This window comes from Neomonachus schauinslandi, chromosome 16, assembly GCF_002201575.2.
Source record: "Neomonachus schauinslandi chromosome 16, ASM220157v2, whole genome shotgun sequence".
Classification (NCBI taxonomy): Eukaryota; Metazoa; Chordata; class Mammalia; order Carnivora; family Phocidae; genus Neomonachus; species Neomonachus schauinslandi.
Genome location: NC_058418.1, coordinates 12,428,554 through 12,455,670, shown reverse-complemented (window position 1 = coordinate 12,455,670; position 27,117 = coordinate 12,428,554). Strand labels below are relative to the sequence as shown.

At 53.1% G+C, this 27,117-nt stretch overlaps 2 protein-coding genes across 2 annotated transcripts in view; one reads left to right on the top strand and one right to left on the bottom strand.

The window, feature by feature from the left end:
- The window catches only part of COQ8B (coenzyme Q8B), a 16,353-nt gene extending 8,868 nt beyond the window's left edge, over nucleotides 1-7,485 (bottom strand). Inside the window, exons 1-9 of the mRNA XM_044922207.1 lie at nucleotides 7,452-7,485; nucleotides 7,053-7,157; nucleotides 6,796-6,915; nucleotides 6,580-6,646; nucleotides 4,961-5,038; nucleotides 2,235-2,357; nucleotides 2,005-2,090; nucleotides 603-743; nucleotides 426-507 (exon numbers count right to left, since the gene is read on the bottom strand). Of these exons, the coding sequence (XP_044778142.1) occupies nucleotides 426-507; nucleotides 603-743; nucleotides 2,005-2,090; nucleotides 2,235-2,357; nucleotides 4,961-5,038; nucleotides 6,580-6,646; nucleotides 6,796-6,915; nucleotides 7,053-7,154 (799 nt within the window). The 5' untranslated portion in view covers nucleotides 7,155-7,157; nucleotides 7,452-7,485. The remainder of the gene's footprint in view (nucleotides 1-425; nucleotides 508-602; nucleotides 744-2,004; nucleotides 2,091-2,234; nucleotides 2,358-4,960; nucleotides 5,039-6,579; nucleotides 6,647-6,795; nucleotides 6,916-7,052; nucleotides 7,158-7,451) is intronic.
- Nucleotides 7,486-10,965: 3,480 nt separating this feature from the next.
- Nucleotides 10,966-25,975, top strand: ITPKC (inositol-trisphosphate 3-kinase C). The gene is made up of 7 exons (XM_021700921.1): nucleotides 10,966-12,154; nucleotides 16,319-16,418; nucleotides 18,969-19,182; nucleotides 19,760-19,964; nucleotides 22,678-22,779; nucleotides 23,643-23,714; nucleotides 25,698-25,975. The coding sequence occupies exons 1-7, from the start codon at nucleotides 11,069-11,071 to the stop codon at nucleotides 25,899-25,901; spliced, it is 1,983 nt and encodes a 660-aa protein (XP_021556596.1). The 5' UTR covers nucleotides 10,966-11,068; the 3' UTR covers nucleotides 25,902-25,975.
- Nucleotides 25,976-27,117: the final 1,142 nt, after the last annotated feature.

Genomic DNA, 27,117 nt, shown 5'->3' with positions numbered 1-27,117 from the left:
CACACACACACACACACACACACACACACACACACACACACACACACGAGGTCCGGCTTATGCTCCCTTCCTGCTTCTGTGGCTCTTTTCCAGACCTCCAGGCCCTCTCTGGGCATCCCGTGTGTCTGTTTCCAAATGTCAGTGTGGGTTTCTGGCTCTGGGTCTGTCAGAATCTCTAAGTTTGCCTTTTCTCACACATTCAGACTCTCTGGGCTCTCCCTGCCTTGGTGTCCCTTCTTTCTGTCGCAAACACACGGACTTGCACAGTCGCCCACGCTCACACACACAACACACACGCGCACGCACACACACACACACACAAACGGGCACACCCTGCCCCGAGCTGGCCTCTCCCCCCTCCATCCAGCCCCACTTTCTCCCTTCGAGGCATCCCTCCCACGGTCAGGGGTGGAGTGGCGCCTCACCCTCAGGCAGGGCCACGCTCATCTTGAGCACCGCCAGCAGGTTCTGGATATCACTCTGGATGCTCTGGGCCACGCCTGGGTACTGTGAGCAGGGAGGGACAGAGGGCGGGAGTCACGCCTCTGGGAGAGCAAGGGGCCCACTCCCACCCCTGCCCCGCCTCCCCGCCCCCCCCTCACCTGGATCTTCACAGCCACCTCCGTCCCATCCCTCAGCATGCCCTGGTGCACCTGCCCGATCGAGGCAGCAGCAAAGGGCACCTCCTCCAAAGAGGCCACCTTGGCCTGCCAGTCCCTGCCGAGCTCCTCTTCGAGAACTTTCTGGGGACAGTGGTTGAAACAATCATCGTTGCAGTTATAGGCAGCTGAGTTCACTCCCTGTGCTGAGCGCTTTATGTGAATAAGCCCATTCACCACATGCCGGGCTCGGGGCTATGCTCCTGGCTACTACCCAACTTCACAGATGAGGAGACTGAGGCTCACAGAGAAGTCTCTTGGCTGAGGTGACAAGCCAGGTGCTGGCAGACTGGGAGGCCCAGCCTCAGCCTGTACTCCCAAGGCTGTGTGGGCCAATTTGGGGACTGCTATTATGTACAGTCAAGACTGATAATCCTTCATTATACTCCTAGACTGTATTATCAACTCAAAGTTAACGTGATGAAGAAGAGCTAACATTTACAGAGGGCTTCCTGTGGGCTGGGACCTGTCCATAGTGGCTCAGAGAGGGGCACTAATGATCCAGGGCCACAGGGCAAGTGAGCAGAGCAGAGATCAGAAGGAAGGCAGCTGGATCGGGACTCCACACCCTTGCCCAGTCACTAGAAGAACAGTTCATGTCTTGGGCACTTACTCAGTGCCAGGTGCTGTGCCAACCTATTTACAGACACAATCTCCTTTAATTAAGAAAAACTAGTACTGGGGCGCCTGGGTGGCTCTGTCGGTGAAACGTCTGACTCTTGATTTCAGCTCGAGTCATGATCTCAGGGTTGTGAGATGGAGCCCCACTTTGGCGCTTGGTGCGGAGTCTGCTTGAGAGTCTCTCTCTTCTGCCCCTCCCTCACTGCCCCCAGTCACACACGCGTGCTCTCTCTCAAGTAAATAAATCTTTAAAAAAAAAACTAGTACTAATAACAGCTAGAACTAGGATGTCACTCATGGTGTGTCAGGGGCCCTTTCGAAGTGCTTTACATATACTAATTTATGTAACCCTATGATGTGGGTGTTGCTCTCAGTATGGCCAGTTACAGATGAGGTAACTGAGGCACAGAGAGGTCAGGCCACATGTCTGAGATCACACAGGCAGTATTTGGCAGAGCCGGGATTTGAACTCACAAAGTCTGGTCCCCTAACCACTGCACTCCCAGCCTCTTCAGTAGCCGTGACAAAGCCCTGAGCCTGCCAGGGACTGGTCTAAGCACTCCGCACCATTCTCTCATGTCATTATCTCAACAACTCGCCGAGGTGTGTGCTTCAGTGATCCCCATTTTACAGATGGGGAAACTGAGGCTTCAGCAATGAAGCCAGGGGGCTCAGGCAGGTGGAGCCTGCCTCCCTCACCAGCCTTCCCGGCCAGGGCACTCACCAGCATCTGCCAGCGAGGCATGAAGTCGGCGCTCTGGCGGACACGCTCGAAGATGCGCTGCAGCTGAGGGCTGATGAGGCTGTTGTCTGGGGAGACAGGGGCACAAGGGAAGCAGTGAGGGAGGAGGCGAGGAGGGGCCCCTGTGGGGATATCTGAAGTTTGCGCTGGCGGGTGGGTGGGGGTGCGGAAGGAGTGAGGTCAAGGGTCAGGAGTCGAGGGTCATGCTGTACCCTGGATGCTGAGCATTTGGCCAACCTTGAGGGCGGCCCCCCGAACTGTACACAAGGTCTGCACAATCCGCTCGGCATTGGCCTCTGACAGGAAAGGGCTGGAGCCTGGCCGGGAGCTGCTCTCTGGGGTGGCGAGAATAATCATTAGTATTACGACCACACAAAACATCATTATAGCACCACTGCATAACCCCCAGGATGGCTAAAATGAAACTGACAATACCAAGTGTTGACAAGGATGTGGGGCAGCCTAAACACCCATATTGCTGATGAGTGTCGTGGCACAAGCCCTTTGGGAAGTTTCCAGTAGAGCACACACCTACGGCCAACATAATTTCTCTCCTAGGTATATACCCAGGAAAAGGCATATGTGTGTCCATTGACAGTTATTCCAAGATGGTTCACAGCAGCACTATTCACAATGGTCCCCAACTGGAAATAACCCAATGACTGTCAATAGGATGAACAAAGGCATGCTGGAACAGTCACACAGGGACTCCTACAGCACTGAATAAACCACCTCCATCTACCCGCAGCAACATGGCCGCATCCCGCAGACAGAATGTTGAGCAAAAGCAGCCAGACATGTATGAGGACACGCTGTCTAATTACATTGGCGTAAAGAGCAAAACCAGTCAAAACTCATCTTGGTGGTCAGAAGCCAAGACAGTGGTTTCCCTTGGTGGGATGAGAAGCCAAGACAGGGCAGATAGAAGCTTTTGGAGAATGAGGGCAGTGATTCTCAAAGTGTGGTTCCGGGAACCCTGAGGGTCCCTGAGACCCTTCAGGAGGCTCTGTAAGATCAAAACTATTTTCATAATCATATTAATGTTATTTGCCCCTTTTTACTCTCATTCTCCCATAAATGCTCAGTGGAGTTTTCCAGAAACTCCATGACCTGTGATGATACCATTGCTCTGACAGCTGATGGAATGCACGTGTGTGTGTGTATTCTTGCATTCTAAAAATTTGTTTTCTCCTGAAACTAATATTACACTATATGTTAACCAATTAGAATTTAAATAACACTTGAAACATAAAAAAAAAATCATTTTAATCTCTAATGCAGTAAATACACACAAATATAACCCCCAAATATAATCCACAAGCAGGTTCTTTGGGGTCCTCATTCTATTTTTTATTGAGATGTAATTCATAAATCGTGTAACTCACCCATTTAAGGTATACAGTCCAATGGCTTCTAGTACATTCAGAGTTGTACATCACCATAAGCAATTTTGAAACATTTTCACAGCCCAAAAAGAAACCCCATACCTATTAGCAGTCACCTCCCATTTCTCCCAACCACCCCCGACCCCGAGTCTCCGGAAACCATTAATCTGTGGTCTCTATGGACATTTCATATGAATGGAATCATACGGTATGTGACCTGTTGTGTCTGGCTTCTTTCACTTAGGATAGTTTTCAAGATTCATCCACATTGTAGCATAGGTCAGTACTTCATTCCCTTTTATAGCTGAATAATATCCCATTGTGTGAATATAACATGTTTTGTTTATCCATTCCTAAGTTGTAAGGGTGTGCAGGGATCCTGAGACCGAAAGTTTGAGAACTGCTGTCTTAGGGTTTCTTAATCTGGGCACACAGATGTATCCACTTTGTGAAAACAAACCAAGCTATACGCTTAGGATATGTGCCCGGCTCTACATGCAAATTATAGGATTATTCAATCAAGTGTTTATCAAGCTTTTATTTATTTGATAAAAAATATTATTGAGCTCTTTATCTAGCTAGGGCTCACCCTGTGCCAGGCAGAATTCCAAGGGTCTCTGGATTCTCTGGCTGAATCCCCACAATTAGCCAAAAAGTAAGAACTACCAATGCTTTAATTTTCAAGGTGAGGAGGCAAGACATTCAGAGAGGTACTGTGCCTGGCCCTGGGTCACACAGCACAGAAGTGGCAGAGCAGGGTGTAGACTCAGTTTGGTCTTACCTCAAGCCTAATCCTCCATTTACACCCACCTTTTTATTTGGAAGAAAAAAAAATCCAAATGAACAGAAAAGTCACACGCACAGCACCACGGACACCCGCATATCCAATTCAAACTTTTCACCTTCGGCCTCACCTACATAATTTATCTATGTGTATGTGCCCAAACACTCGCCCTTATTTTTTGCAGACCCATCTGCATGTAGTTGCACACAACCCGTGCTAAAAATGATATTCCCCTACTCAATCACAGCGCCATCATCGTGCCTACGAACATGAACGCGAATTCTTTCCTATCTGCTCTTCAGTCCAAATTCAGATGTTCCCAGTTGTCCCCAAAGTCTTTGATAGTTATTTTTCTCAGGCTGACATTCAATCATGGGTCACATATCCCATTTGTCAGTTACTATGGCCTTAGTCTCTTTTTCATCCAAAATATCCAGACCCATTTTTGCTTCTGGACGTGGGCTTGTTGGGGAATCTTAGCCACCAGTGCTAATCTCCACACACGTCTTTCCATCTCTGTTGTCCACAGACACCCCCCGCCCCCAACACTCCTATTCTCAGCTTTCCTCTCCTGCTCAGAGTTTTAGGAACTCAACTCCAATTATTTTTTTCACACGATAGGCTTCCGCCCATCACAACTGTGAGAGGTGGGTACATGATCATCCATTTTCTGGATGAGAAAACTGGGCTCGTAGAGGTGAAGCCACTCAGCCTAGGTCACACAGCAAAGCCAGGGTCTGAACCCAGGTAGTGTGACACACCCACTCACCTGATGGTAGACGTCCTCCCAGCAGGGACTTCTTGGCTACCTCAGCCAGCGCTCCCAGCCCCAAGCCCACAGCCAGTCCTGGGGAGTGAGAGAGGAGTCTGGGTGCCTGCCTGCCTCCGGGCTTTGTCCCCCGACCCCCTGTTCGCTCTCAGCCTCTCCCTAAGCAACCTGTCTCCCAGCTTTCTGTTGGCAAGTCTCTGCTTCTCTCTGTCCCCAACTCCATCTCTTACTCTCTCCCTGCTTGGGGTCCCCTTTGAGGTGCGGCTCCCTCTTTCTCCATCACTCTGTTCACATCTGTCTCCCGGGTCAGCGGTTCTCACCCCTGGCTGCACATCTGAGTCATGTGAGGAGCTTTAATAAATAAGAGGCTGAGATTCTATGGTCTGAGATGAGCCTTGGAATTTACATACATATTTTAAGCATTCCGGATGATTCTAGTGTGCAGCTAAGGGTAAGAAGGCCCCGAAATGATCCCCCTGGGTCTCTGTCTTCCTGTGACTCCCCTTTCTCTGTCACACTTCATCTTCTTCATGCTCACCTCTCCTTGTCTATGTTGGTTTTTCTCTGTCTCTCCCCCTCCCCCCATCTGGCACATCAGTTCAGGCCTCTTTCTCTCTGTCCCTCCTTTTGATCTTATCTTTTGGCTTTGATTTCCCCTCCCTCCTCCATCCCCTTGTCGCTAAAGACATCTTGAGTCTCTCTGCCTCTCCCACCGTCACCTTCTCTGCAAATCATCATACAGACATCTTCTGGGTGCTTGCTACATGCCAGGAACCATTACTGATGCCTTATATGCATTAACTCATTTCGTCCTCACAGAAGAGAAAAAGAAATTGAGGCTCAGAGAAGTTAAGTAACTCGTCCAGGGTCACAAAGTGAGAATGCGGCAGAATCACCCCTTGAACCCTGGGCAGCCTGGTATCAAAGCTCTTACCAGTGCATTTAACTCCCTCTTTATACTGTGAATTGGTATCTTTAAAATTTGAACCACGATCCACCCTAAAGAAGACATATGCATTATAACAGTAGATATATATATATATATACAAGAATTTCCTTTATTCTACGTGTGCACCATTCTATTCTTTTTTTATTTTTAGGATTTTTATTTATTTGAGAGAGAGTGAGCACAAACAGGGGGAGGGGCAGAGGGAGAGGGAGAGGCAGACTCCCAGCTGAGCCTGGGGCTCCATCCGAGGACCCTGAGATCATGACCTGAGCCAAAGTCAGACGCTAACCGACTGAGCCACACAGGTGCCCCCCATTCTATTCTTTTTAATGCTGGTTGCAACCCCCTGTATTATTTCATGCAGACTGTGACATGAAGTTTGAACAAGTCACTTCGCTTCCCTTTGCCTCTATTTCCTCATTTATAGAGTGGAAATTAACACGCATCAATTCAGTGCAGAGAGATGGAGTGTACATGGGGCCTTCCACATTCCAAGCGCTCAATAAATGTTACCTTCCTCTATTTCTCTTGGCTTTGCAGGCCTTTGCCTTCCTTCTCTTTTCCACCTCTCACTCCTCTCCCTGTCTCTGATTCACCCTCTCCCCCTTGCTTCATTCTGTAAACGTGGCCTCCTCTGATCTAGGTCACAATCTCCCACAGTCACACCTACCCCCAAAGTTGGCCAAGCGGCTGACGCGGGAAGCGGGCACCTTGCGTTCTCGAGAGCGGTCGCTCAGCTGGGAAATGGGGAGAAGGTCTGAGGGTGGGAAGGTGAACATAGCACCCAGGGAGTCCAACCAACCTGCCGCCATACCCTTTCCCAAGCTTGGGAGGCCAGCTGCCTTCAGGGGGTGCTGCTGGGTGGGTGGGTGGGAGACAATGATACCTGGGGCCGGGGTGTCTTCCTGACCCGGGCCTCCCGTATCCTGCGAATGTCCTCCTCACCCAGGCCTCTGCCAGGCCCATCCTTATGAAACATTTGGGCCTGAGAACCCCCACATGGCCCCTGCAAGAAAAGCAGATATTGGTAAGGAGTGGAGGACATGGGATCTGCCTGGCCCTTTTGGACCCCTCCCTGTCATTTTTATACCCTAAAACCTCCCTCAGCCTCTCCCCCTGGGAGACCCCTCTCCAGCCTCTTACCCACCAGTGGGGCCCAGGCCCCAGGGCCCCACAAGGCAAACCAACAGTCCGGCCCAGCTGTCCACAGGTCCCCCGCAGTAAGCACCCCACCTCCAGCCACATCGCCTGAGGGAGAAGGGGAGGGATTACTCGGGTAGGAGTTGGCACTGACCTCCCTGCTTTGCCCTTGTCTTTGCTAAGCCCTCACATTCCTGTGTGTCCACCCTAAGATTCCCACCCACCAATGACTTCCTTTCCTGTTTAATAGTTCCCCCAGTTTCTCCTGGTTCCCTCTCTGGTTGCTAGGAACCCATAGCTCTTCCTGCGCACCTCCCAAAACCCACTTTCGCCCTGTCCCACTCCCCGCCGTTGTTAGGGTCCTCCCCCGTTGCTAGACACCCACAGATCCTCCAGGGCTACCTCTCCACTCCTCTGAGCCCCCCTCGTTGCTGGGCACCGCCTTCCTCTCTGTTGCTAGGCACCCCCCATCCCCCCCCCCCCCCCCGCCTGTCACTGGGCACCTCCCCCCGTTGCTAAGCACCCACTGTTCCCAGGATCCGGGTCTGCTACGAGCCGGAGCCTCTTGCGCTTCCGGGAGTCTCTGCACGCGCGCCCCCTCCAGTTAGCTAGCCAATGGCGGAGTAGAAGCTCACTGACTGGAGCATAGCACGCCTCGCTGTGCGTGAGGGGCGGGACTAGGGGCGGGGCCTAAGGGTGGGCGCTGAGGGCTGCTGGGATTGTTGGGGCACCGCGGGAGCCGCGCACGTGCCGTTTTATGCCGTTAGTGGCAGACCTTTCTTTTTGCACACAGCCTTTTTTGCAAACATCCCTTACAAACTCCGCATCTCTTCTCTGCACGAACACCTTGCCAACCTGCTTTCTTATTTTTATCCCCAGCAGACTGGACCTCTCTCCTTTGAACACACATCTTCCCAGCAAACATTTCCCTTGCACTGGGAGCCCCTTTGCACATCAACCCTCTGCTTCAAACACCCACATCCTGGCACACAGCTTCTTCCCTTGCACATGTAAACCCCCATGCCTTGCTTGCCAACTGTCTCCCTCTCATATTCTCCACTATCCCGTGTACATAAACCTCCTTACACTCAGCCCCTTGCACACTGGGTCCCTGTTCTCTCATACACCCTGCTCTCTCTCCGCTCCCCGCCCACCTGCGGGATGGTGTGAGTGGGAGCCCTCTGTTTCCTGTAGGCCTGACATTTCCCAGAACACACTCAGCCAAAATTCCCAGTGCTGAGTCAGGAGCCCTGGCATCCCAGAAAAACAGCTCCCAGCCCATCTGGGTGTATGTTTGGGGGCCGGGGGGAGGGCAGGCAAGCCTAAACCCTGCTCCCCCCACAACAGGCTGACTCACCCCTCCTCACAGTCTGGAATAGAAGCAGCTGGCTGGGGCATCTCTCCCACCGCTGGGAGGAGGGATGTGACGCTTTCCTTACAGAACCTCGCCCCTCCCCTCACTGTCTAACCCCTTTTGTTGGAAATCAGACCTCCCTGTCTCTGTCCCAGTGCTATGACCTCAGAAGAGCCCCAGCTCTCTGTACTTCACTTCCCAGCCTGTATGATTTGTTAGGGGGCTCCTGCTATGATTGCTCACTGGTCTGTGAAGGGATGACTCACTTTAGAGCCCTTGGGCTGTGCCCAATGCCCCACCCCCAGATGACTCAATTTCAGGACAAAACACCCCCTGTCACCCTCCAGACATAAGGGTCTGACTCAGGAGCTGGGTGACAGCTCACCCTTGGGGGCAAAACTATATAAAAAGCACCTATGACGATAATTAACCCTACAAGACTGTGGCTGATAGTGCCAAGCCCAGTGCCACATGCTTCCCCTTTATGAGGTCATATCAAAGGCTACAAGCAAAAGCTAGAGGCTGGCAGATTTCTGAGCATCAGTGTTCCATCTGTAAAATGGGGCTGTGGCATCCTGTCTTGCTCAGTGTTAGTGAGAGAAAGAGGTGCAGTGAAATAGTGTCTGTAATGAGCTTGGCACAGGACCTGGTACAGAACAAGAGCTCTGTACATAAGAGAAATTTCTTATGGAAAAGTCATTCTTCCCAAATTTCCTACTAAGCACTTATCATGTACTTTTCTAAGCTTTTCTAGGGGACACAGCAAGGAGTAATCCAGGCAAAAATATTCCTCTCTTGGTGCTGGCTTCCAATGAGGGGCAAAATAAACAAAATAAATAAGTATATTTAATAAGGTGACATGTGTTAAAGAGAAAAATAAACCAGGGAAGGGGGGCAAGGAGTAGAGAGATTTTGAGTTTAAACAGATTTTGAGTGGTCAGGGAAGACCTTGCTGAGGAGGTAACATTTGAACAAACACCTGAAAGAGGCAAGGGAGGGAGCTATTGGAATATTGGAGGAAAAAACATTCCAGGCAGAGAGAACAACCAGTGCAAAGGCCCTGTGGTGGAAAATAGAGAAATAGCAAAGCGGCCGATGGGCATAGTGAGTGAGGGGGAAAGACAGAGAGGAGATCTGGGATGTAACTAGAGGCAGATCACTTAGGGGATAGTGAGTCACAGAGAAGACTGTGGCTTTTACTCTGTGGGATGGAAACCATGGAGGGTTGGTTATTTATTTATTTATTTATTTATTTATTTATTTATTTATTTGACAAAGAGAGACACAGCGAGAGAGGGAACACAAGCAGAGGGAGTGGGAGAGGGAGGAGCAGGCTTCCCGCTGAGCAGGGAGCCCGATGCGGGGCTCGATCCCAGGATCCTGGGATCACGACCTGAGCTGAAGGCAGACACTTAACGACTGAGCCACCCAGGCACCCCAACCATGGAGGGTTCTGAGCAGAGAAGGACATGATCCGATTTAGAGAAAATACTCTCAACTTCTGGCCCCTTCTCTCACACCCCCAGCCTCAAAAGCAAGTTATATCATCCTGTAGGGACCAAAAGCCCAGACTTAGATTAATTGGGCCTGAGTTCAAATCTATCCAACTTAGATTTATGATCTTGGACTCACTGCTTTGTCTTTCTGTGCCTGTTTTCCTGTTTGTGCAAGGGAATGATGATGATCCCTACCTCACAAGAGTTGGGGTATAAACTGTTAAGTACAGCACCTGGCACAAAGCAAGTACACAAATGTAAATGCTGTTGCAAATTAATAAAAACTCCCATTACCGTCCTGTGAGGAAATTATCCCCCACTATCCCCTTTTTACAGATGAGAAAACAGAGGCTCAGAGGAGACAAGTCTGCAGGGAAAGAGCATCCCAGAAGTGCGTGCTGGAGCCAAGATTCGAAGCCAGGCATCCTAGCTTCAGAGTTAAGTTCCTGGCTTGCCCCTCATCTAACCTCACTTTGCGTTTAGACAAATTCTTTCACGGCTCTGGGCCTCAATATCCCTGTTGGTAAAAATGCTTTGCTCTTGGAGCATAGAACACACATTTTCTGAAACAATAAAATAACATTATGTATCCTCATTTTACAGGTGAAAAATTGAGCCTGGGGCTGGAGCAGGAGGGAGGGAAAGTAAGTCACACAGTGCAGGTAACGCTGCGAGTAAATGGTAGAGGCGGGTCTTGAACCCAGGGCGGTAGGATTTCCAAGTCTTTGGAAGTCAGTCCCTGCTCCGTCCGAAGAACGGGCGAGCTGCTGGACTCCTCATCGAGGGAGGCTAAACTGGTCACTCGAGGGTGTAGGAAGGTCGGATTAGTTGCGGGGGGTCTAGGAAGGGGCCCCACTGGCCCGCAGCCAGGACACCAGCGGCTCACACCCAACCCAGACCAGCTTCGAGAGCTCGGAGCCCACCTCCTCCAACAGAAGCGGGCGGGACCAGGCAAGGCCCGTCCCCCTTTCGTCACGTCCGGGGCGGGGCTTTGGGGCTTTCCCGGTTTGCGGGGGGAGGCAGAGTATCGGTTAACCCCTGCGTGGCCGGGCGGGCAGGACTCCGCGGGCCGGAACCCGCGAGTCGGGGCTCCCCAGCCACACCCCTCGCGGGATTTAAAGGGGCAGGAGGGGCCGGGTCGGGTCGAAGCCCGAACCTAGGGAGCGGGCATGAGGCGCTGCCCGTGCCGGGGGAGCCTGAGCGAGGCAGAGGCCGGGGCGCTGCCGGGAGCGGCCCGCATGGGGCTGGAGGCGCCGCGAGGGGGGCGGCGGCGGCAGCCGGGGCAGCAGCGACCTGGGCCCGGCGCAGGGGGCCCGCCGGGGCGGCCGGACGGGGGCGGGCCCCGGGCCCGGACCGAGGCGTCCAGCCTCCACAACGAGCGCGAGAGGGTCGGCCTCGGGCCTGAGCCGGGGACAGACGGACAGGTTGAGCCTGAAGCAGCTGGCCTCGGAGCGGAGACAGAGCGGCCCGGCCAAAAGACGGAGCCAGACATATTCAGCCTCCGGACAGGTCCAGAGAGGAGCAGCCACTGGTCAGAGCTGGAGACAGCCGGTCCCTGGACGGAAACTGGGACGGATGGCTTTTGGACTGGGCCACACAGGTCTGACCTCCAGTCTCAGCCAGAGAGGGCCAACCTCCGGACGCAGCCCGGAGTTGATGGGCCCCGGACAGAGGGAGAAATACATGGGTCACAGACCCAAGCAGAGAGGGCCACGACCTGGGCTGATAACCTCTGGACCCATAAGAACAGGTCCAGCCTCCGGACTCAGCCAGAGGGGGCCGGTCCCTCAACAGAGCCAAGTGCTGATGGCTCCCAGATACAACAGGATGCGAAAACAGCCTGGGAACAGGTTGGCACTGATGGTTTCCCAACACGGCAAGATACTGTTGGCTCCTGGACACGGCCTGGCACTGATGGTCCCCAGACACAAGATACTCACGGACCCCAGACAGAACCTGGGACAGACTGTTTTTTGGGGGAGTCCCAGCAGGATGGCCAGTTAGAGGAACCAGAACCTGGGGAGTTGGGGACTCACCTATACTCTCACCTGGAGTGTAGCTCCCTGACCCCTGTGCCCCGCCTCATCATCACTCCTGAAACACCTGAGCCTGAGGCTCAGCCAATGGAGATGGGACCTCCCTCGCGGGCTGAGGGGGGCAGTGGTGGCTTCTCCTCTGCCTCCTCTTTCGACGAGTCTGAGGATGATGTGGTGGCCGGGGGCGGAGGTGCCAGCGACCCCGAGGACAGGTCTGGGGTGAGTGGGAACCGTCCTGCCCTTGAGCCACATCCCCACAGGCCCCTTAGCCCAACCCCCCTGCCTTTGCTTTGAGAAGTTCTCTAGCACCACGAACAGTTTCATCTCCAGGTACCTCTTCCATCTGCCGACCTCCTTCCTCTGACAGCCACGTTACCAACCCACTCCCGGCACCCTCCTAATCCTTTCCTTTTCTCCTCCCCGACTGACTCCAGTCCTGGGGTCTAAAATAGACAGCCACTGGCTGACTTAATGGTGCCCAGGAACTCCTGAAATTGGGTGATCGTGTGAGTCTGTGTGCATATACACACATATTTTTGCAGTGAGTGTGTATGACTTCTGTCGGATCTTCTAGAAAGTATGTAACCTCAGAATCTGGAGAGCTCTAGTATAGGAGGACAGAAAGGGTGGCACTTTTTATTTTTTTTCTAAAGATTTTATTTACTTATTTGACAGAGAGAGACACAGCAAGAGAGGGAACACAAGCAGGGGGAGTGGGAGAGGGAGAAGCAGGCTTCCCAGGGAGTGGGGAACCCAATGCCGGGCTCAATCCCAGGACCCTGGGATCATGACCTGAGCCGGAGGCAGACGCTTAACAACTGACCCACCCAGGCGCCCCAAGGGTGGCACTTTTTACCCCCAGTTTTTAGCCTAGGGCCTGTGGCTGTCTTCAGGGGTCATGAACCTTTACCACCCTTTAGCCATTTGCTTTTGTAGGGAGTGAGCCCACCAGCTTTTATCAGATTCTCAAAGGGCTGTGTGAGCCCAAAATGCTAAGGACCCCCAGGTTGGCCAGGGAACTTCTGGTCTCCCCATTGCCCCCCAGCTCTCCAGGGGGCTCCCTGCAGACTGTTGTTTACATCCTCTACCCTCACCCCCAGCTTGGGTGTGGTTCTTCCCTGGTGAATCAGGAGGGCTGGGCAGTGGGCAGGTTCAGGGAGGGTCAGCACCGAGGCAGGTGTGAGAGCCTCGAGTGGGTTGGCCTGCTGGGTCCTCCCATTCTCCTGGGGCCTCTGGCCGGAGTTGGCCCTGAGCCCCCTTCACCCTACATGCCTCCCTTAGGAACGTGCTTACACATGTGGCCACAGGTGGAGACAGACCTGCCTAAACCTGCCTGTGCCAGAGCAAAGGAGCTGACCCTCTGGTCTTTCTGCCTTAGCTGTTTGCTCCACCTACTCTCTCACATTCTTGGCATCTCAGAACAGCTGATCTGGAAGGGAATGGAAAAAAAAAATAGCAGCTAGCACTTGCTTATACCCAGCTCTGTACTAAGCTCCTCGCTCATATGAACTCATTTCATCCTCATGGCAGCCCTATGAGGTAGATACTGTTATTATTCCCATTTTATAGATGAGGAAACTGAGGCCCAGACAGGTCATGACACTTGTCCAAGGTCACACACTTTGGAAGACACAGAGCTGGGGTTCAAACCCTTGGAATACTAGGCACTTTTCTAAGTGTCGTATATGTGTTAACCCCGAATCCTCGTAACAGCACTATGAGATTGGGATTATTATCGTGTCCATTTTATAGATGAGGAAACCGGTTTAGAGAGGTTCGGTCACTTGCTTAGGGTCGGTCAAGCTTGGTTGGAGCCAGGATTCTAACTCCGTTCTGGCTGAGTTTAAAACTCAGTTACTTCAACCTCGGGGGTGTATGGGTGGATCCGTCCCTCACTTGCTTTCCTCCCAGACCTCCCTGTCTCCAGTTTTTCTTCATCCTTCCAGAATCTGCCTCCAAGACCCACTTCTGGTCAACTTTTGAAACTTCCCTGCTTCCAGTGCCTTCCATGGCTCCCCGGGGCCTTCCAGATAGCCATCAGTAATTCAGTCCAGTGTTCAGAGCTTCCTGTCTCCAGGCTGCTTCCCATGTTCAGCTTCCCTGCTCCCCTCCTGACCACCTCCGCCGCCGCCGCCGCCGCCGCCTCCGCCATGAAGCCCAAGGGCACAGCATCCTGCCTCCCCTCGTTGTTCCTGCTGCCCAGAAAACAAACCCTTGCTTCCTTCTCGCTTAATTTTGAAATCCCATCCGACCTTAAAGTCCTACTACTTTCTTCCTTTCCTCCCCCTTTCCCTTCCTTCTCATGTCCATCCTGTCCTCCTAATCAGACAACCAACAGTCCCTGCGCCTCTGTTATGTGTCCCCCCTGTGTTGGCTTTTCTCGGCAATGACTGAGACATTGCCCTCATGGGGCTCCCAGGCCAGTAGAGAAGACAGACCCATTACCATACAGAGAGGTCAGGGCTGGTATGGGGGAAACCGAGTGTTGTAGGAGACCATGGCGGGGGCGGGGGTGTGTGTGATTGGCCGCACCTGGGGTATCAGAGAGGGCTTCCTAGAGGAGGAGGATGGGAGAGGAGACCATCGTGAAACCATCTAAGAAAGCCCAGATTAACCATCAGGTCTAGGAAAGAGACAAGCTACTGAATCTGCTTAATGATAAAAGACCATTACAACTAACCTTCTTCAATCCAAACGTTTTTGGCGCAGCCATGGTGTGCTAGGCCATGGGCTGGGGACGCAGGCATAACCATGATAACCCCAATTCCTGCCTTCAGAGTTCATAGCCCAGCAGGGGGTATAGCATGTAAGCCCAGGGCAGTGGGTTCCGAGTTAGAACCCCAGCACTGTGCTGTGTGACTTAGGCAAGTGACTGCATCTCTCTGAGCCTCTGTTTCCTCTGGAACACAGAGGCAACAATCCTCCTGGGGTTGTGTTTTTAGGATTAAGTAGGTTATGGCTCACCGAGTCTTTGTCATTGTGCCTGGAATGTTCCAGGTGCTTAGTAAACAGGAACCTTTATTAATCACCTCCTCTCCCCGGCTGGCAGCTGGAGGATGGAAGGAATAGCCTTTCCTGGATCCTGCAGTCCCAACACCCTGTGTCTGCTTGACGTTCCCACCATCAATTAGATGTCTGCTGAGTAGCTGGGCTCTGAGCAGGTGGGAGAGAACATGGCTTTGACCCCAGGGTAGTGGGGGGATGGGCCACACAGCTTCCTTCTCTGGAGAGGACCCCTTCTCCTAATACCTGCCTAAGGGCCTGCCATGTGCTTGGAGCAGAGAATGTATTCATGTGTGTGCATGCGTGCTCATGCGTGTGAATCAGACGTTGACCTGGTCTCAAGAACCTCTTGACTGAGTCAACCTGATACAACTAAATCTTTGTTTTCAGTTTGCTTTACTGGTTTTCTATCGCTTGTTCTCTCTCTCTCTTTGCTTCTACTTATCTTTTTCTTTCCTGGCATTACTTTGTATCTGTGTCTCCCTTTCTGTCTTTCTATTATTTTCTTTGTCTTTTGGTAACCCTGTCTCTGTCTTAGTCAGGCTAGGTCAGGGTTTGCTGTAGTAACAAACAACCCCCAAACTTAATGACTTGGAAAAACACACGATTATTTTTGTTCATACTGCACATGGACCATGAGCCACTGGTGGGTGAGGGAGCTCTGCTTCATGCTGTCTTCACTCAAGGCCCAGACTGAAGAAGCTTCTGTTTCTTTTTCCACACTCCCCACCCCCTTCTACAGCAGGGCAAGGGACACACAGAATCACGAACTGGCTTTCACGCTTCTGCTCACATTTCATTGGCCAAAGCAAGTCAGTAACCTAAGGTCAAGATGGCAGGGATGTCCCTGGAACGGGGAGGGGCTGGAGCCATTTGGTGAGCAGCTCTCATGACTGTCCCAGTCTCCATCTCCTGTGCCCATCTCTCTGTCTCTGTCATCACCTTGTCATCTGCTTCTGTTTCTGTCTTCCTCTGTGGTTCAGCCTCCGCTCGTCAACTCCTACCTCTGTCACCTTCTCCAGAAGGTCTGACTTGGTTTTGGGATGGAAGTGAGGTTTCCAAGTGTTTGGTGTGTGCCTGTGGAGGGGAAGACCTGGGGGCTGCTTGTTACTGCAGCAAGACCTGGCCTATTTTTCCTCCTTTGAGAAGGACAGAGAAAAATGGACAGACTCCTCCACACCTTTGCTGGGGCCTTTGGGGGATCTCGAGATGGCTGAAGTAATGGGCTTTGCTCACCCCAGTGAGCTTGGGAGCAGCGATCCCAGGAAGCCCGCTGGCCCTGGAAAGACCCCTAGTCCACCTGGTTCCCCTCAGTGCAACACCCCACCCCCTTCCCTCCCCAGCCTTGGCACTGACCCCACCCTGCTCTGCCTCACACAGAACAAACCGTGGAAGAAGCTGAAGACGGTTCTGAAATATTCGCCCTTTGTGGTCTCCTTCCGAAAACACTACCCTTGGGTCCAGCTGTCGGGACACGCTGGTGAGAGCAGGGGTGCGGGGGACGGCAGGGGGCAGACAGGGTGGACAGACACCTGGGCTGGGGAAAGAAAGCTCCAGAGACATTCTCTGTAGTTCAGGTTGCCCCATCTGTCAAATGAGCTTGAGGACAGTCTCCACCTCATGAGGCTGTTATGGGACATGCTCAGGCCTTGGCCGGGCCATCTGTACATCAGGGCTGAGGGCTGTTCCCTATTGTCTCAGTGCCAGGGGAATGGGGAGCAAATCCTCAACCCTGGGCGAAAAATGGTTCTGGGCTCAAATCCTCTTTCTGCACTTTCTTTATGGGGGATCCTGGGCCAGTTACTTTCTCTCACTGGGCCTTGGTTTTCTCACCTGTAATATGGAGATAATCATACCTCCCTTGCAGGCTTAACCGAAGGGTTAAAATCAAAATGTATATAAACAGGGATACCTGGCTGGCTCAGTCGGTAGAGCATGCGACTCTTAATCTCAGGGTTGTGAGTTCAAGCCCCACATTAGGCGTGGAGCCTGCTTAAAATAAAAATAAAATAAAATATTTTAAAAAATAATGATAAACCAAAATGTCTATGAAGATTGAGACACGGCCCCTCATTAATGGAAATAATCATTCCTTGTTCTCTCCTCATGTCCAGAGTATAGTAGGCCCTCAAACAGCAGCTCTAATGGTTTTCCCCAGGCCCTCGCATGATGTCTGTGGCACGTGGTAGCACAATGCCCAGTACAGAGCATTTTCTGTAAAGGGCTGGATAATAAACATTCTAGGTTCTGTGGGCCGTATGGTCCCTGTCACAACTACTCAACTCTGTTGTTCTAGCATGAAAGCAGCCATAGATAATACATAAACACGTGAGTGTGTCTGTATTCCAATAAAACTTTATTTACAGGGGCGCCTGGGTGGCTCAGTCGTTAAGCGTCTGCCTTCAGCTCAGGTCATGATCCCAGGGTCCTGGGATCGAGCCCCACATCGGGCTCCCTGCTCGGCGGGAAGCCTGCTTCTCCCTCTCCCACTCCCCCTGCTTGTGCTCCCTCTCTCGTTGTCTCTCTCTCTGTCAGATAAATAAATAAAATCTTAAAAAAAAACAACTTTATTTACAAAAAAGGCTACTGGTGGGGACTAGACAAATTGGGTGGGTCCACCGGCAAAGGAAGACAAAAAGGGAACTTACCTACCTTGTTCATCCCTAGGTCTGAGTCATTGAAAAGCCAGGCCCCCCGCCCCAGGGCTGCCATCTCTGTGCGTTCTCATTACTCTAGCTGAGTTAAAATACCAAAAAACCCCTCAAAAGTTAGTGGTGGTTAAAAGAAAACTTAGTGGAATAAAAGGACCATTTTATTACACTCACAGGTTTGGGGTCAGGAATCCAGACAGGGCTTGGCAGGGATGCGCCATGGTATCTGGAAAGTCAGCTAGGACAACTCTTTTGAATGCTGCAAGGTGGAAACTTTTGAGATTCATTCACTCGCGTGCCTTGCGATCAATTCTTGGCTGGCTCTCAGCCGGGGCTGCCTCTGTGTGGCCTCTCTGATGCTGCTTGGGCTTCCTCACAGTATGGTGGCCTCGGACTAGTCCGCTTTCTTCCAGGGCTGCTCAGGACCACAAAGGCACGCATCTCTGCCAACACAGTGGAAATCACATCTCCTCTTGTGACCTAGACTCTAAAGCCCCAGTGTCACTTCTGTCATCAGCCCTCCCAGATTCAAGGGGAGAAGAAGAATTAGATTCCACTTTTTTTTTTTTTTTTATCTCAGAGAGAATGGGAGACAGAGAGCATGAGAGGGGGGAGGGTCAGAGGCAGAAGCAGGCTCCCTGCCGAGCAGGGAGCCCGATGTGGGACTCGATCCTGGGACTCCAGGATCATGACCTGAGCCGAAGGCAGTCGCCCAACCAACTGAGCCACCCAGGCGCCCAAGAATTCATAATTCTAATCTACACAGTCTGCAGGGTCCAGGAAATGCCAGATTTGTCAGTTAACTTAAATTGGCCCCAGGCATCAGCACTGAGGGACTCCAGGCAGAAGCAAATGCAAATCTTTTTTTTTTTTAAGATTTTATTTATTTATTGGAGAGAGAGACAGAGATAGAGCAGGAGCAGGGAGGAGAGGGAGAAGCAGACTCGCTGCTGAGCAGGGAGCCCGATGTGGGGCTCGATCCCAGGACCCTGAGATCATGACCCGAGCCGAAGGCAGATGCTTCACTGACTGAGCCACCTTGGCGCCCCAAAGCAAATGCAAATCTGCTCTGGAGCATCATGCTCTGGACTTAGGTTGCACAAAAATTCCCACAGCCGATCATGAGCTCACAATCTAAAATGATAAGACAAAGGAGGACATAACGTGCTATGAGCAGGACTCCGTTTGGACAAGGAGCAGCAGCAGATCCTGCCCTTTCCATATCGTGGCCAAGACTGTGAGAGTTACAGGGAGGGAGAGAAAGCCTTTCAGAAGGGTCAGGCAAGATGAGGGCAGCCAGGATCTGATGCATCTGGTAGATGAGGCGATTCTCTGGCTGATCCAGCTTCTGACCCTCTTGTTGACTGTGCTGCTCGTAGGGAACTTCCAGGCAGGAGAGGATGGTCGCATCCTAAAGCGCTTCTGTCAGTGTGAGCAGCACAGCCTGGAGCAGCTGATGAGTGACCCCCTACGGCCTTTCGTGCCCACCTACTATGGCATGGTGCAGCGGGATGGCCAGGCCTTCAACCAGATGGAAGATCTCCTGGCGGATTTCGAGGGCCCCTCCATCATGGACTGCAAGATGGGCAGCAGGTAGGTTGAGGGGCAGCCATGGGGCAGAGGTGAAGGGTCAGGGGATGCTCAACCCACTGGGACACCCAGGCGTCCCTCATTTCACTCTCTTAATAGTTATCTTTTGACAAACAGAAGCACTTTTAATTTAGGCCAGTGTGCCATTTTTCATTCTGATTAGTGGCTTTGTGTTTAAGAAATCTGCCTACTCCAAGATTGTGTTATCTCCTATGTTTTCTTCTGCAAGCTTTATTGGTTTGACTTTCACATCTAGATTTGCAATCCATCTAGAATTAATTTTTATACATGGTGTGAGGTAGGGATGGAAGCCACCCCCCCACCTCAATATGGCAGTCCTATTGACCCAGCACCATTTATTGAGAAGACTTCCCTTTACCCACTGAATTGTTGGGCCTTCTTTGTCATAATTTGGGTGAATGTACACACGTGTGTCTGTTTTTAGACTCTGTTCCGGTCCATCGATCTAATTGTCTATTCTTGTGCCATGTTGTGGGTTTATAACTTGTCTTGATATCAGAGAGTATGTCCTCCATCTTTGTTCCTCATAGTTTTCTTTGTCACGTCCTCTGTGTCCCAGGACCTACCTGGAGGAGGAGCTAGTGAAGGCCCGAGAAAGGCCCCGGCCCCGGAAGGACATGTATGAGAAGATGGTGGCTGTGGACCCCAGGGCCCCCACCCCTGAGGAACATGCTCAGGGTGCTGTCACCAAGCCCCGCTACATGCAGTGGAGGGAGACTGTGAGCTCAACCTCCACCCTGGGCTTCCGGATTGAGGGCATCAAGGTGAGGGCCAGGAGCTGCTAGCCTGTCGCCAGAGGGCTGAGCGCTAGATCAGAGGCAGGGCCTCTTGGGGAACATGGGTGTCAGGGAAAGCTGGGAAGAAGCAGGATGTCGAGAAAGAGCAGGAGACTGTGGAAGATGAATAGACAGGGGCTCAGGGAAGTCCTGCTTCTTTCTCACCCCTATCAGTGACCAAGTTTTGTTTATCTGTCTCCCTGAGTAGCTCTGATTCTGTCTGCTCCCCTCCCTACGGCCCTGCCCTAGTCCACACATCTCTCCTGCCCTAGCCTCCCTGGTCTCTCCTGCCCTAGCCTCCCTGGGCTCTCCTGCCCTAGCCTCCCTGGGCTCTCCTGCCCTAGCCTCCCTGGGCTCCTGGGTCCTTGTCTCACCTCCTCTGATCCTCATCCAACATGGTAGCTGGAAGGATCCTTTTTCCCCCATATGGGGAAAGATTTTCGTTTTTTTCTTTCGTTCCTTTCTTCTTTCTCTCCTTTTTTTGCAAAGTAAACCTAATTGCTTGAAAAGGTATTCACACAGTTCAAAAATCAAAATAATATAAAAGGGTATAGAGGGGAAATCTCTCTCCTAACCCTGCTGCTATCCTTCCGTCCACCCATGCCGGCTCCTGGAGAACCACCTTATGGTTTCTTCTGTTTCTTCCTGCAGATACAAACAAATGCAATTGCATATCCTAAATTTTCCTCCTCCCACTCTTACACAGAAGGAAGCATAGCCCTGGAGAGTTTTCCATATCATTCCATAGAAAGCTGCCTGCCTGCCTTCCTTCCTTCTTTGCTCTTCCTTCCTCCCTTCCTCCCTTCCTGTCTTTCTCTGGATCTAATAGCTCTCTCTGGGTGAGACACAGTCCCCTAAAGATGGCCACCTGGGTTTCCACTTTTTGCGATTATAAACAGTGCCTCAGTGAATCACTTTGTACACCAGACACTTTGCCAGTGGGTAGGTTTGCTGTAGACGAGATTCCCAGAAGCAGGAGGACAGTGTCGAAGATGAGGTGCATTGGGGATTTTGCTAGAGATCGTCAAACTCCTTTCCCAGGAGTGGGACCATTGTGCACCCCACCAACGATCCATGAGAGTACCCATTTCCCCACGGCCTCGCCTGAGCTGTCTTTCTGATTTGTACATCTGACTGTCATTCTCCTATTCAAAACCCTTCCATGGCTCGCTAGTCCTCTCAAGAGAATTTCCCTGGCCTAGAGGGCCCTCCAGGGTCTAGCCTCATCTCTCCCCCTCTCTTCCTCCTCGTCTACCTCGTCTTTCATTTGCTTGAAAGAGTCCTGCTCTTTCCTGCCACAGGACCTCTGCACATGCTCTTCCCCCTACTTCCCCCTGATTGACTCCCAGTTGTTTTCCTGTCTCCTTTTATTTTATTTATTTATTTAATTCATTTGAGAGAGAGAGAGAGCATGGCAGGGAGGTGCAGAGAGAGAGGGAGAAGCAGACTCCCCCACTGAGCAGGGAGCCTGACACGGGGCTTGATCCCAGGACCCAGAGATCATGACCTGAGCCAAAGGCAGATGCTTAACCATCTGAGTCACCCAGGCACCCCTATTTTTTATCCATTTTTTATTTATTTATTTATTTATTTTTATTTATTTATTTGAGACAGAACGAGAGAGAGAGAGAGCACATGAGAGGGGGGAGGGTCAGAGGGAGAAGCAGGTTCCTTGCTGAGCAGGGAGCCCGATGCGGGACTCGATCCAGGGACTCCAGGATCATGACCTGAGCCGAAGGCAGTCGCTTAACCAACTGAGCCACCCAGGCGCCCTCCATTTTTTATTTTTAAGGATTTTATTTATTTATTTGAGATAGAGTGAGAGAGAGAGAGATCACGAGCCAGGGGGAGGGGTAGAGGAAGAAGCAGACTCCCCACTGAGCAGGGAGCCCGATGCAGGGCTGGATCCTAGGACTCTGGGATCATGACCCCAGCAGAATTTCAGATGCTCAACAGACTAAGCCACCCAGGCGCCCCTCCTGTCTCCTTTTAAATTTCACTGCCTCCAGGAAGCCCACCTTGATTTCTATCCTGCCAGATCAGGGCCCTCTCTTTACTTCCTCATTATTCTTATTTCCCTTTGTGATGATCTTATTCCATACCTGCCTCCTTCGCCCGACTGTGTGTCTGTCCTGTCACCTCCGTGTTACCAGCACCCACACGCATCTGGTGCAGTGTGGCAGAATGACTCAGGTGGCTTTTCTGTGCCCCTCTCAGACATAAAAAAAAAAATAACATTAGTGTCATTTATGGAGTGCATCCTTAACTGTGTGCCAGGCACTGTGCCATGCATCCTACACATCCAGTCTCCTCTGATCCTTATACCAGCTTTAGGTGGTAAATATCAACACAATCCCCATTTTCCAGATGTGGGAACTGAGGCTGAGGCCGGGAAAGCGGCTTAAGGCTGCCAGCTAGGAAGTGGCCGAGTCACTGTTCAAAGCCAGACCCACCCCTCTCCAGAGTCCACTTGGCTAGACTGGCTCAACCAGGGGGTTCAAGGTTAGCCTGGGAAGGACCGGTGGCCCAGGAGTGTGCCGTGGGGCTGGTGGAGCTGGGCTGGCAGGTGGGCTGGCTCCTCCTCCTGAACAGCCAGGGGCTCGGGGACAAGCAGGTGGTCCCAGGAGGTGCCTGAGGCTGCTTGGGGTCAGGCACGTGAAGGAAAAGGTATGACGCTCTGCCTTTGCCCCTTGTCCTGCAGAAGGCCAGTGGGACCTGCAACACCAATTTCAAGAAGACCCAGGAGCTGGAGCAGGTGACAAAGGTGTTGGAGGACTTTGTGGACGGGAACCGTGGAATCCTGGTGAGCGGGACACCCACGCCCCGAATTTAGCAGCTTAAGACCATTGCCGTCATCATTGCTCCTAAGGCAATGGTCTTCCGCTGTAGGCCCAGGCTGGCCGATAGTGGCCTGCCTTGCTTACCATCTGCGGTCAGCTGGTGGCTTGGCCGGAGCTGGCTGGACCAGGAGGGTCCTGCTCACATGTCTGGTGATGGGCTCACTGTCTCGGCTCACGACTTGGCCACTTGTCTCTCACGCTTCAGCAGGCGAGCCTGGGCGCATTCTCGGGTGGAAGCAGGTGGCCCAGAGAACGAGTGAAAATGCAAGATGTCTCGATGGCTCGGAATGGCCACCATCATTTCTGCCTCGTTTTTTTTTTTTTTTTTTAAAGATTTTATTTATTTATTTGAGACAGAATGAGAGAGAGAGAGAGAGCGAGCACATGAGAGGGGGGAGGGTCAGAGGAAGAAGCAAGCTCGCTGCCGAGCAGGGAGCCCGATGCGGGACTCGATCCAGGGACTCCAGGATCATGACCTGAGCCGAAGGCAGTCGCTTAACCATCTGAGCCACCCAGGCGCCCTCTGCCTCGTTTTATTGGCCAGAGCAAGTCCTCGGACCAAGCCGAGGTTAAAGGGACTCAGACTCCACCTCTTGGTTGGAGGAGCTGCTACGAATTGTAGATATTCATGTAATGTCCCAACCATACTCTGTGCCATCCAGAGGCATCCAAGCCTCCGCCCACCTTGCATTTTCCCTGCGGCTCCCCTGATCCCATCCTGGCAGGGTTCTGCCCACTCCTTTGGGGGTATAGGATGTCCGTTCTCGAGGCGGGGAAGGACCCACAGAGTCCCTGTGCTAACCAAGAAGTGCTCCCTCTCACACAGAGAAAGTACGTGGCTCGCCTGGAAGAACTCCGAGAGGCTCTGGAGAACTCCCCCTTCTTCAAGACCCACGAGGTGCGAGCCCCAGCTGTTGTGGGAGCCGAAGGCCCTGCGGGGGGCTGGGGGGGCAGGGGGGTGTCAGCATCTGGGTGGCACTGAAGAGAAACCGCTGACAGAGTTACAGGGCAGAGCTATTAAGAGGAACCCCCATGTTTTGGGGTTTGCTTTTTAGGGTAGGCAGCAGAGTGGGTTTTAGGGAGATGGGATAGTTCAGAACATGGGCTCGAGCCAGGGGGTCTGCAATGAAGGCTGTTCGTCACTGGGCACGCGACTTACCCTCTAGGGCCTCAGCTTCCCCCTAACACAGGGAAAAAATGGTTTTTTGTTTATTTATTTGAGAGAGAGAGTGTGAGAGTGAAAGAGAGAGCATGAGCAGGGGGAGCGGCAGGCAGAGGGAGAGGGAGAAGCAGTCTCCCCGCTGAGCAGGGAGCCCGACGTGGGGCTCGATCCCACGACCCTGGGATCATGACCTGAGCTGAAGGCAGACACCTAACCAACCGAGCCACCCAGGCGCCCTAACTTCTTGCTCTTAAGATTACTTTGTAATCGGGCGCCTGGGTGGCTCAGTTGGTTAAGCGACTGCCTTCGGCTCAGGTCATGATCCTGGAGTCCCTGGATCGAGTCCCGCATCGGGCTCCCTGCTCGGCAGGGAGTCTGCTTCTCCCTCTGACCCTCACCCCTCTCATGTGCTCTCTCTCATTCTCTCTCAGATAAATAAATAAAATCTTTAAAAAAAAAAAAAAGATTACTTTGTAATCATAATTATTTCCAGTTACCAGTGTCTGCCTTCCTGTTTGGTGGCTCTCACCCCCTCTGCAGCCTGTGTCTCTTTGGAAACATTCATTTCTCTGGGCTGTCGCAGGAAGTCTGTGAAGTGGTGACCTCAGTGCATGTGGGTGTCCTCTCCCTCCTCTCTCCAAGCTCTTCCACCACCCCCGCTCAGGTCCCCCTCACTTCTTTTTCCCGGCGTCCCCGACTTCCCGTAGATCCCTGATCTGGGAGTTGGGCCTCCGGGTTCAAACCCCGGTCTGCACTCCCCAGCCCTCTGAGCCTGGGACCTGTCTCCCGACAGGCAGGATGGGCTAGCAGAGCCCCTGCCTCCTGGGTGGGGTGAGGATAAGGCGGGTTAATACATGGAAGGGCGGCCCATGGTCCACCCTCAGTATTCGCCAGCCGGGACTATCCTGTTCATTATCATCAAATGGCACCCTCATGGTCCTCGTCTCTGCCCTTGGGCTCTACGCGCCACGTCCCGAAGAGGAGGCCAAGGGACCTCATCTCTTCTGTCCTCCTGTTCGGTTTCACCCACCTGGTGACTTAGCATTTTAAAAAGTGAGTTGCCAGCACCTAAAACATAAGACTTGACCCGAGTAGGGACATCCGGTTTCCCGGGCCCGCTGGGAGATGTGGCCCCAGCTGGGCCGCTCGCCGTATGCCAACAGCCAAACGGAGTGGGGCAGCAACTGCCTCTCCTGACAGCCACCTGCTCACCTGCCCGGTCACCTGGGTTCTCTGGGAGCAGTGGGGTTTGAAACCCGACTAGAAAAGGGGAGGGCCTTGCACACCTGGAGTTCCATGAAGGCAACGGAAGTACTATTTCTAATTTTAACCCTACCCCCCCCACCAGCATCTACCGAGGGCTGTGTGTCCAGCACCGCAAGGCACTTCGAGAGCGTGTGTGCGTCGTGGAATGCTGCCAATGACCTTAGCAGCTAGGGGAGGGGGGCTCTTAGCATCAGCACCAGCAGCAGTCCGCGGGGGCTGAGCGCTTCTTCCACGGGGGGGAGGCGTCGGGCGCTCTTGACCCATGCGAGATCCTGCAGGCACCTGAGTTTGTACCCTAGCGTGAAAAAGGGTAAAAAGGCAGAGCCGGGATTTGAACCCAGACAGCCCGGCTCCGGAGTTCATGCTGTCAAGCGCCCTGCTCAGCTGCCTGTTGGGGAGGGGGCCCGAGCCGATGCCCGTTCTCCCGCTAACCTCCGACCTCTTTCCCTGCAGGTGGTGGGCAGCTCCCTCCTCTTCGTGCATGACCACACTGGCCTGGCCAGGGTCTGGATGATTGACTTCGGCAAGACAGTGGCCCTGCCCGACCACCAGACGCTCAGCCACCGGCTGCCCTGGGCCGAGGGCAACCGCGAGGATGGGTACCTCTGGGGTCTGGACAACCTGATCCACCTCCTTCAGGGGCTGGCCCAGGGTTGACCCCCTTGCCCACTGCCAGGTTTATTTATTGGATGGTGCCTGTCTGGCTGGCGGTGCCCCGAGATTGGCCACAGGGGGTGGGGTTGGGGGCTGATCGCGGGGATGGGAGAGGTTGTGTTTTACAGCACGCGAGACCAGAGTGGAAGGTCCGAAGGGCCTGGGAGACCACGTAGCGTCCGGCCCTTTCATGATAGGGAGGTTTTAAAGACTGGAGCAGGGGTGTGACATGGCCACATCCCATGGTGAATCAGAACCAGACTGGGTCCTCCGACCAGCCACGAAAGTTTCTGAAGGGCTGCTGGAGACCGTAACTAAACCGTGAGCCCTGACAGAACACAATTCAGATGCCACAGGGCACCTGCGTGACATGGTGCCTCTCGCCGTAGGAATGACTGTAATCACGGCCTCCTTGCCAGCCCCCTCCGGGCTGCAGGCTGGCTCCCGGAGGCCTGGGGAAGGTCAGCTTCATCCCTGGTGCGCCGGAGAACCAGCCCTCACCGTGCACAAAGGCAGGGGCCACCTGTCTGCCTGGGAGAGTTCTGGCCCCATCCATTCATCCGGGAGCCATTCCAGTGCTGACACTCGGGGGAGGGTGTGACGCCATGGGGCTGGGCTGAGAGCTGCTGCCGTGGGGCGGGACCCAGTTCTCCCTGTCCTGCCCTCCCCTAGCCCCATGGGATCCTCCCTGCTCTTGGAAGAACTCTGCTGACCCCCTGCAGAAGCCAGACCACAGCCACGTCGCGTGCCCGGCACTGTGACCGGCACCACCTCGCGCCTCGGGCACCAGCCGCAGCCTTGGGACTTCCTCCTCCCACCCCTTACCCCCTTTCCCTTGCTCCTAGCCGGCTGGTGGCGGGAAGGGCTTTCAGCCACGGAAAAGCAGGTTTGGGAAGCAGAGCTGCCTTCCTCCAGGGGCGCAGGGTAGGTGGGGCCACTGACTGTGGCCCCGGGGCTTGCGGCCTGCTCCAAACCAGAGACCCTAGCGCCGCCATGCGTGGGTGACGCCCCTCCATCCCCCTCCTCCTGCACCTCTACCTTTGGCTTCCTAGCTTCAGAGGCTGGGAACCAGGCACCTCCCTCTTCCCTAAGCTGAAGCTCGAACGTGTCTTCCAGGCCTGAGGAAGTGTGCTCCTTTTCTACTGACCACCTTTATACTTACTTATCCGAGAGAGGTAGTCGTTAGCTGGGGCAGCATTCGGAACAGGAGGCAGAATCG

Coding starts and splice junctions, on each gene's coding strand:
- ITPKC (XM_021700921.1), top strand. CDS start 11,069: ATGAGGCGCTGCCCGTGCCGGGGGAGCCTGAGCGAGGCAGAGGCCGGG. Junction 12,155..16,318: donor ACCCCGAGGACAGGTCTGGG/GTGAGTGGGAAC, acceptor TGCCTCACACAG/AACAAACCGTGGAAGAAGCT. Junction 19,183..19,759: donor GACTGCAAGATGGGCAGCAG/GTAGGTTGAGGG, acceptor TCTGTGTCCCAG/GACCTACCTGGAGGAGGAGC.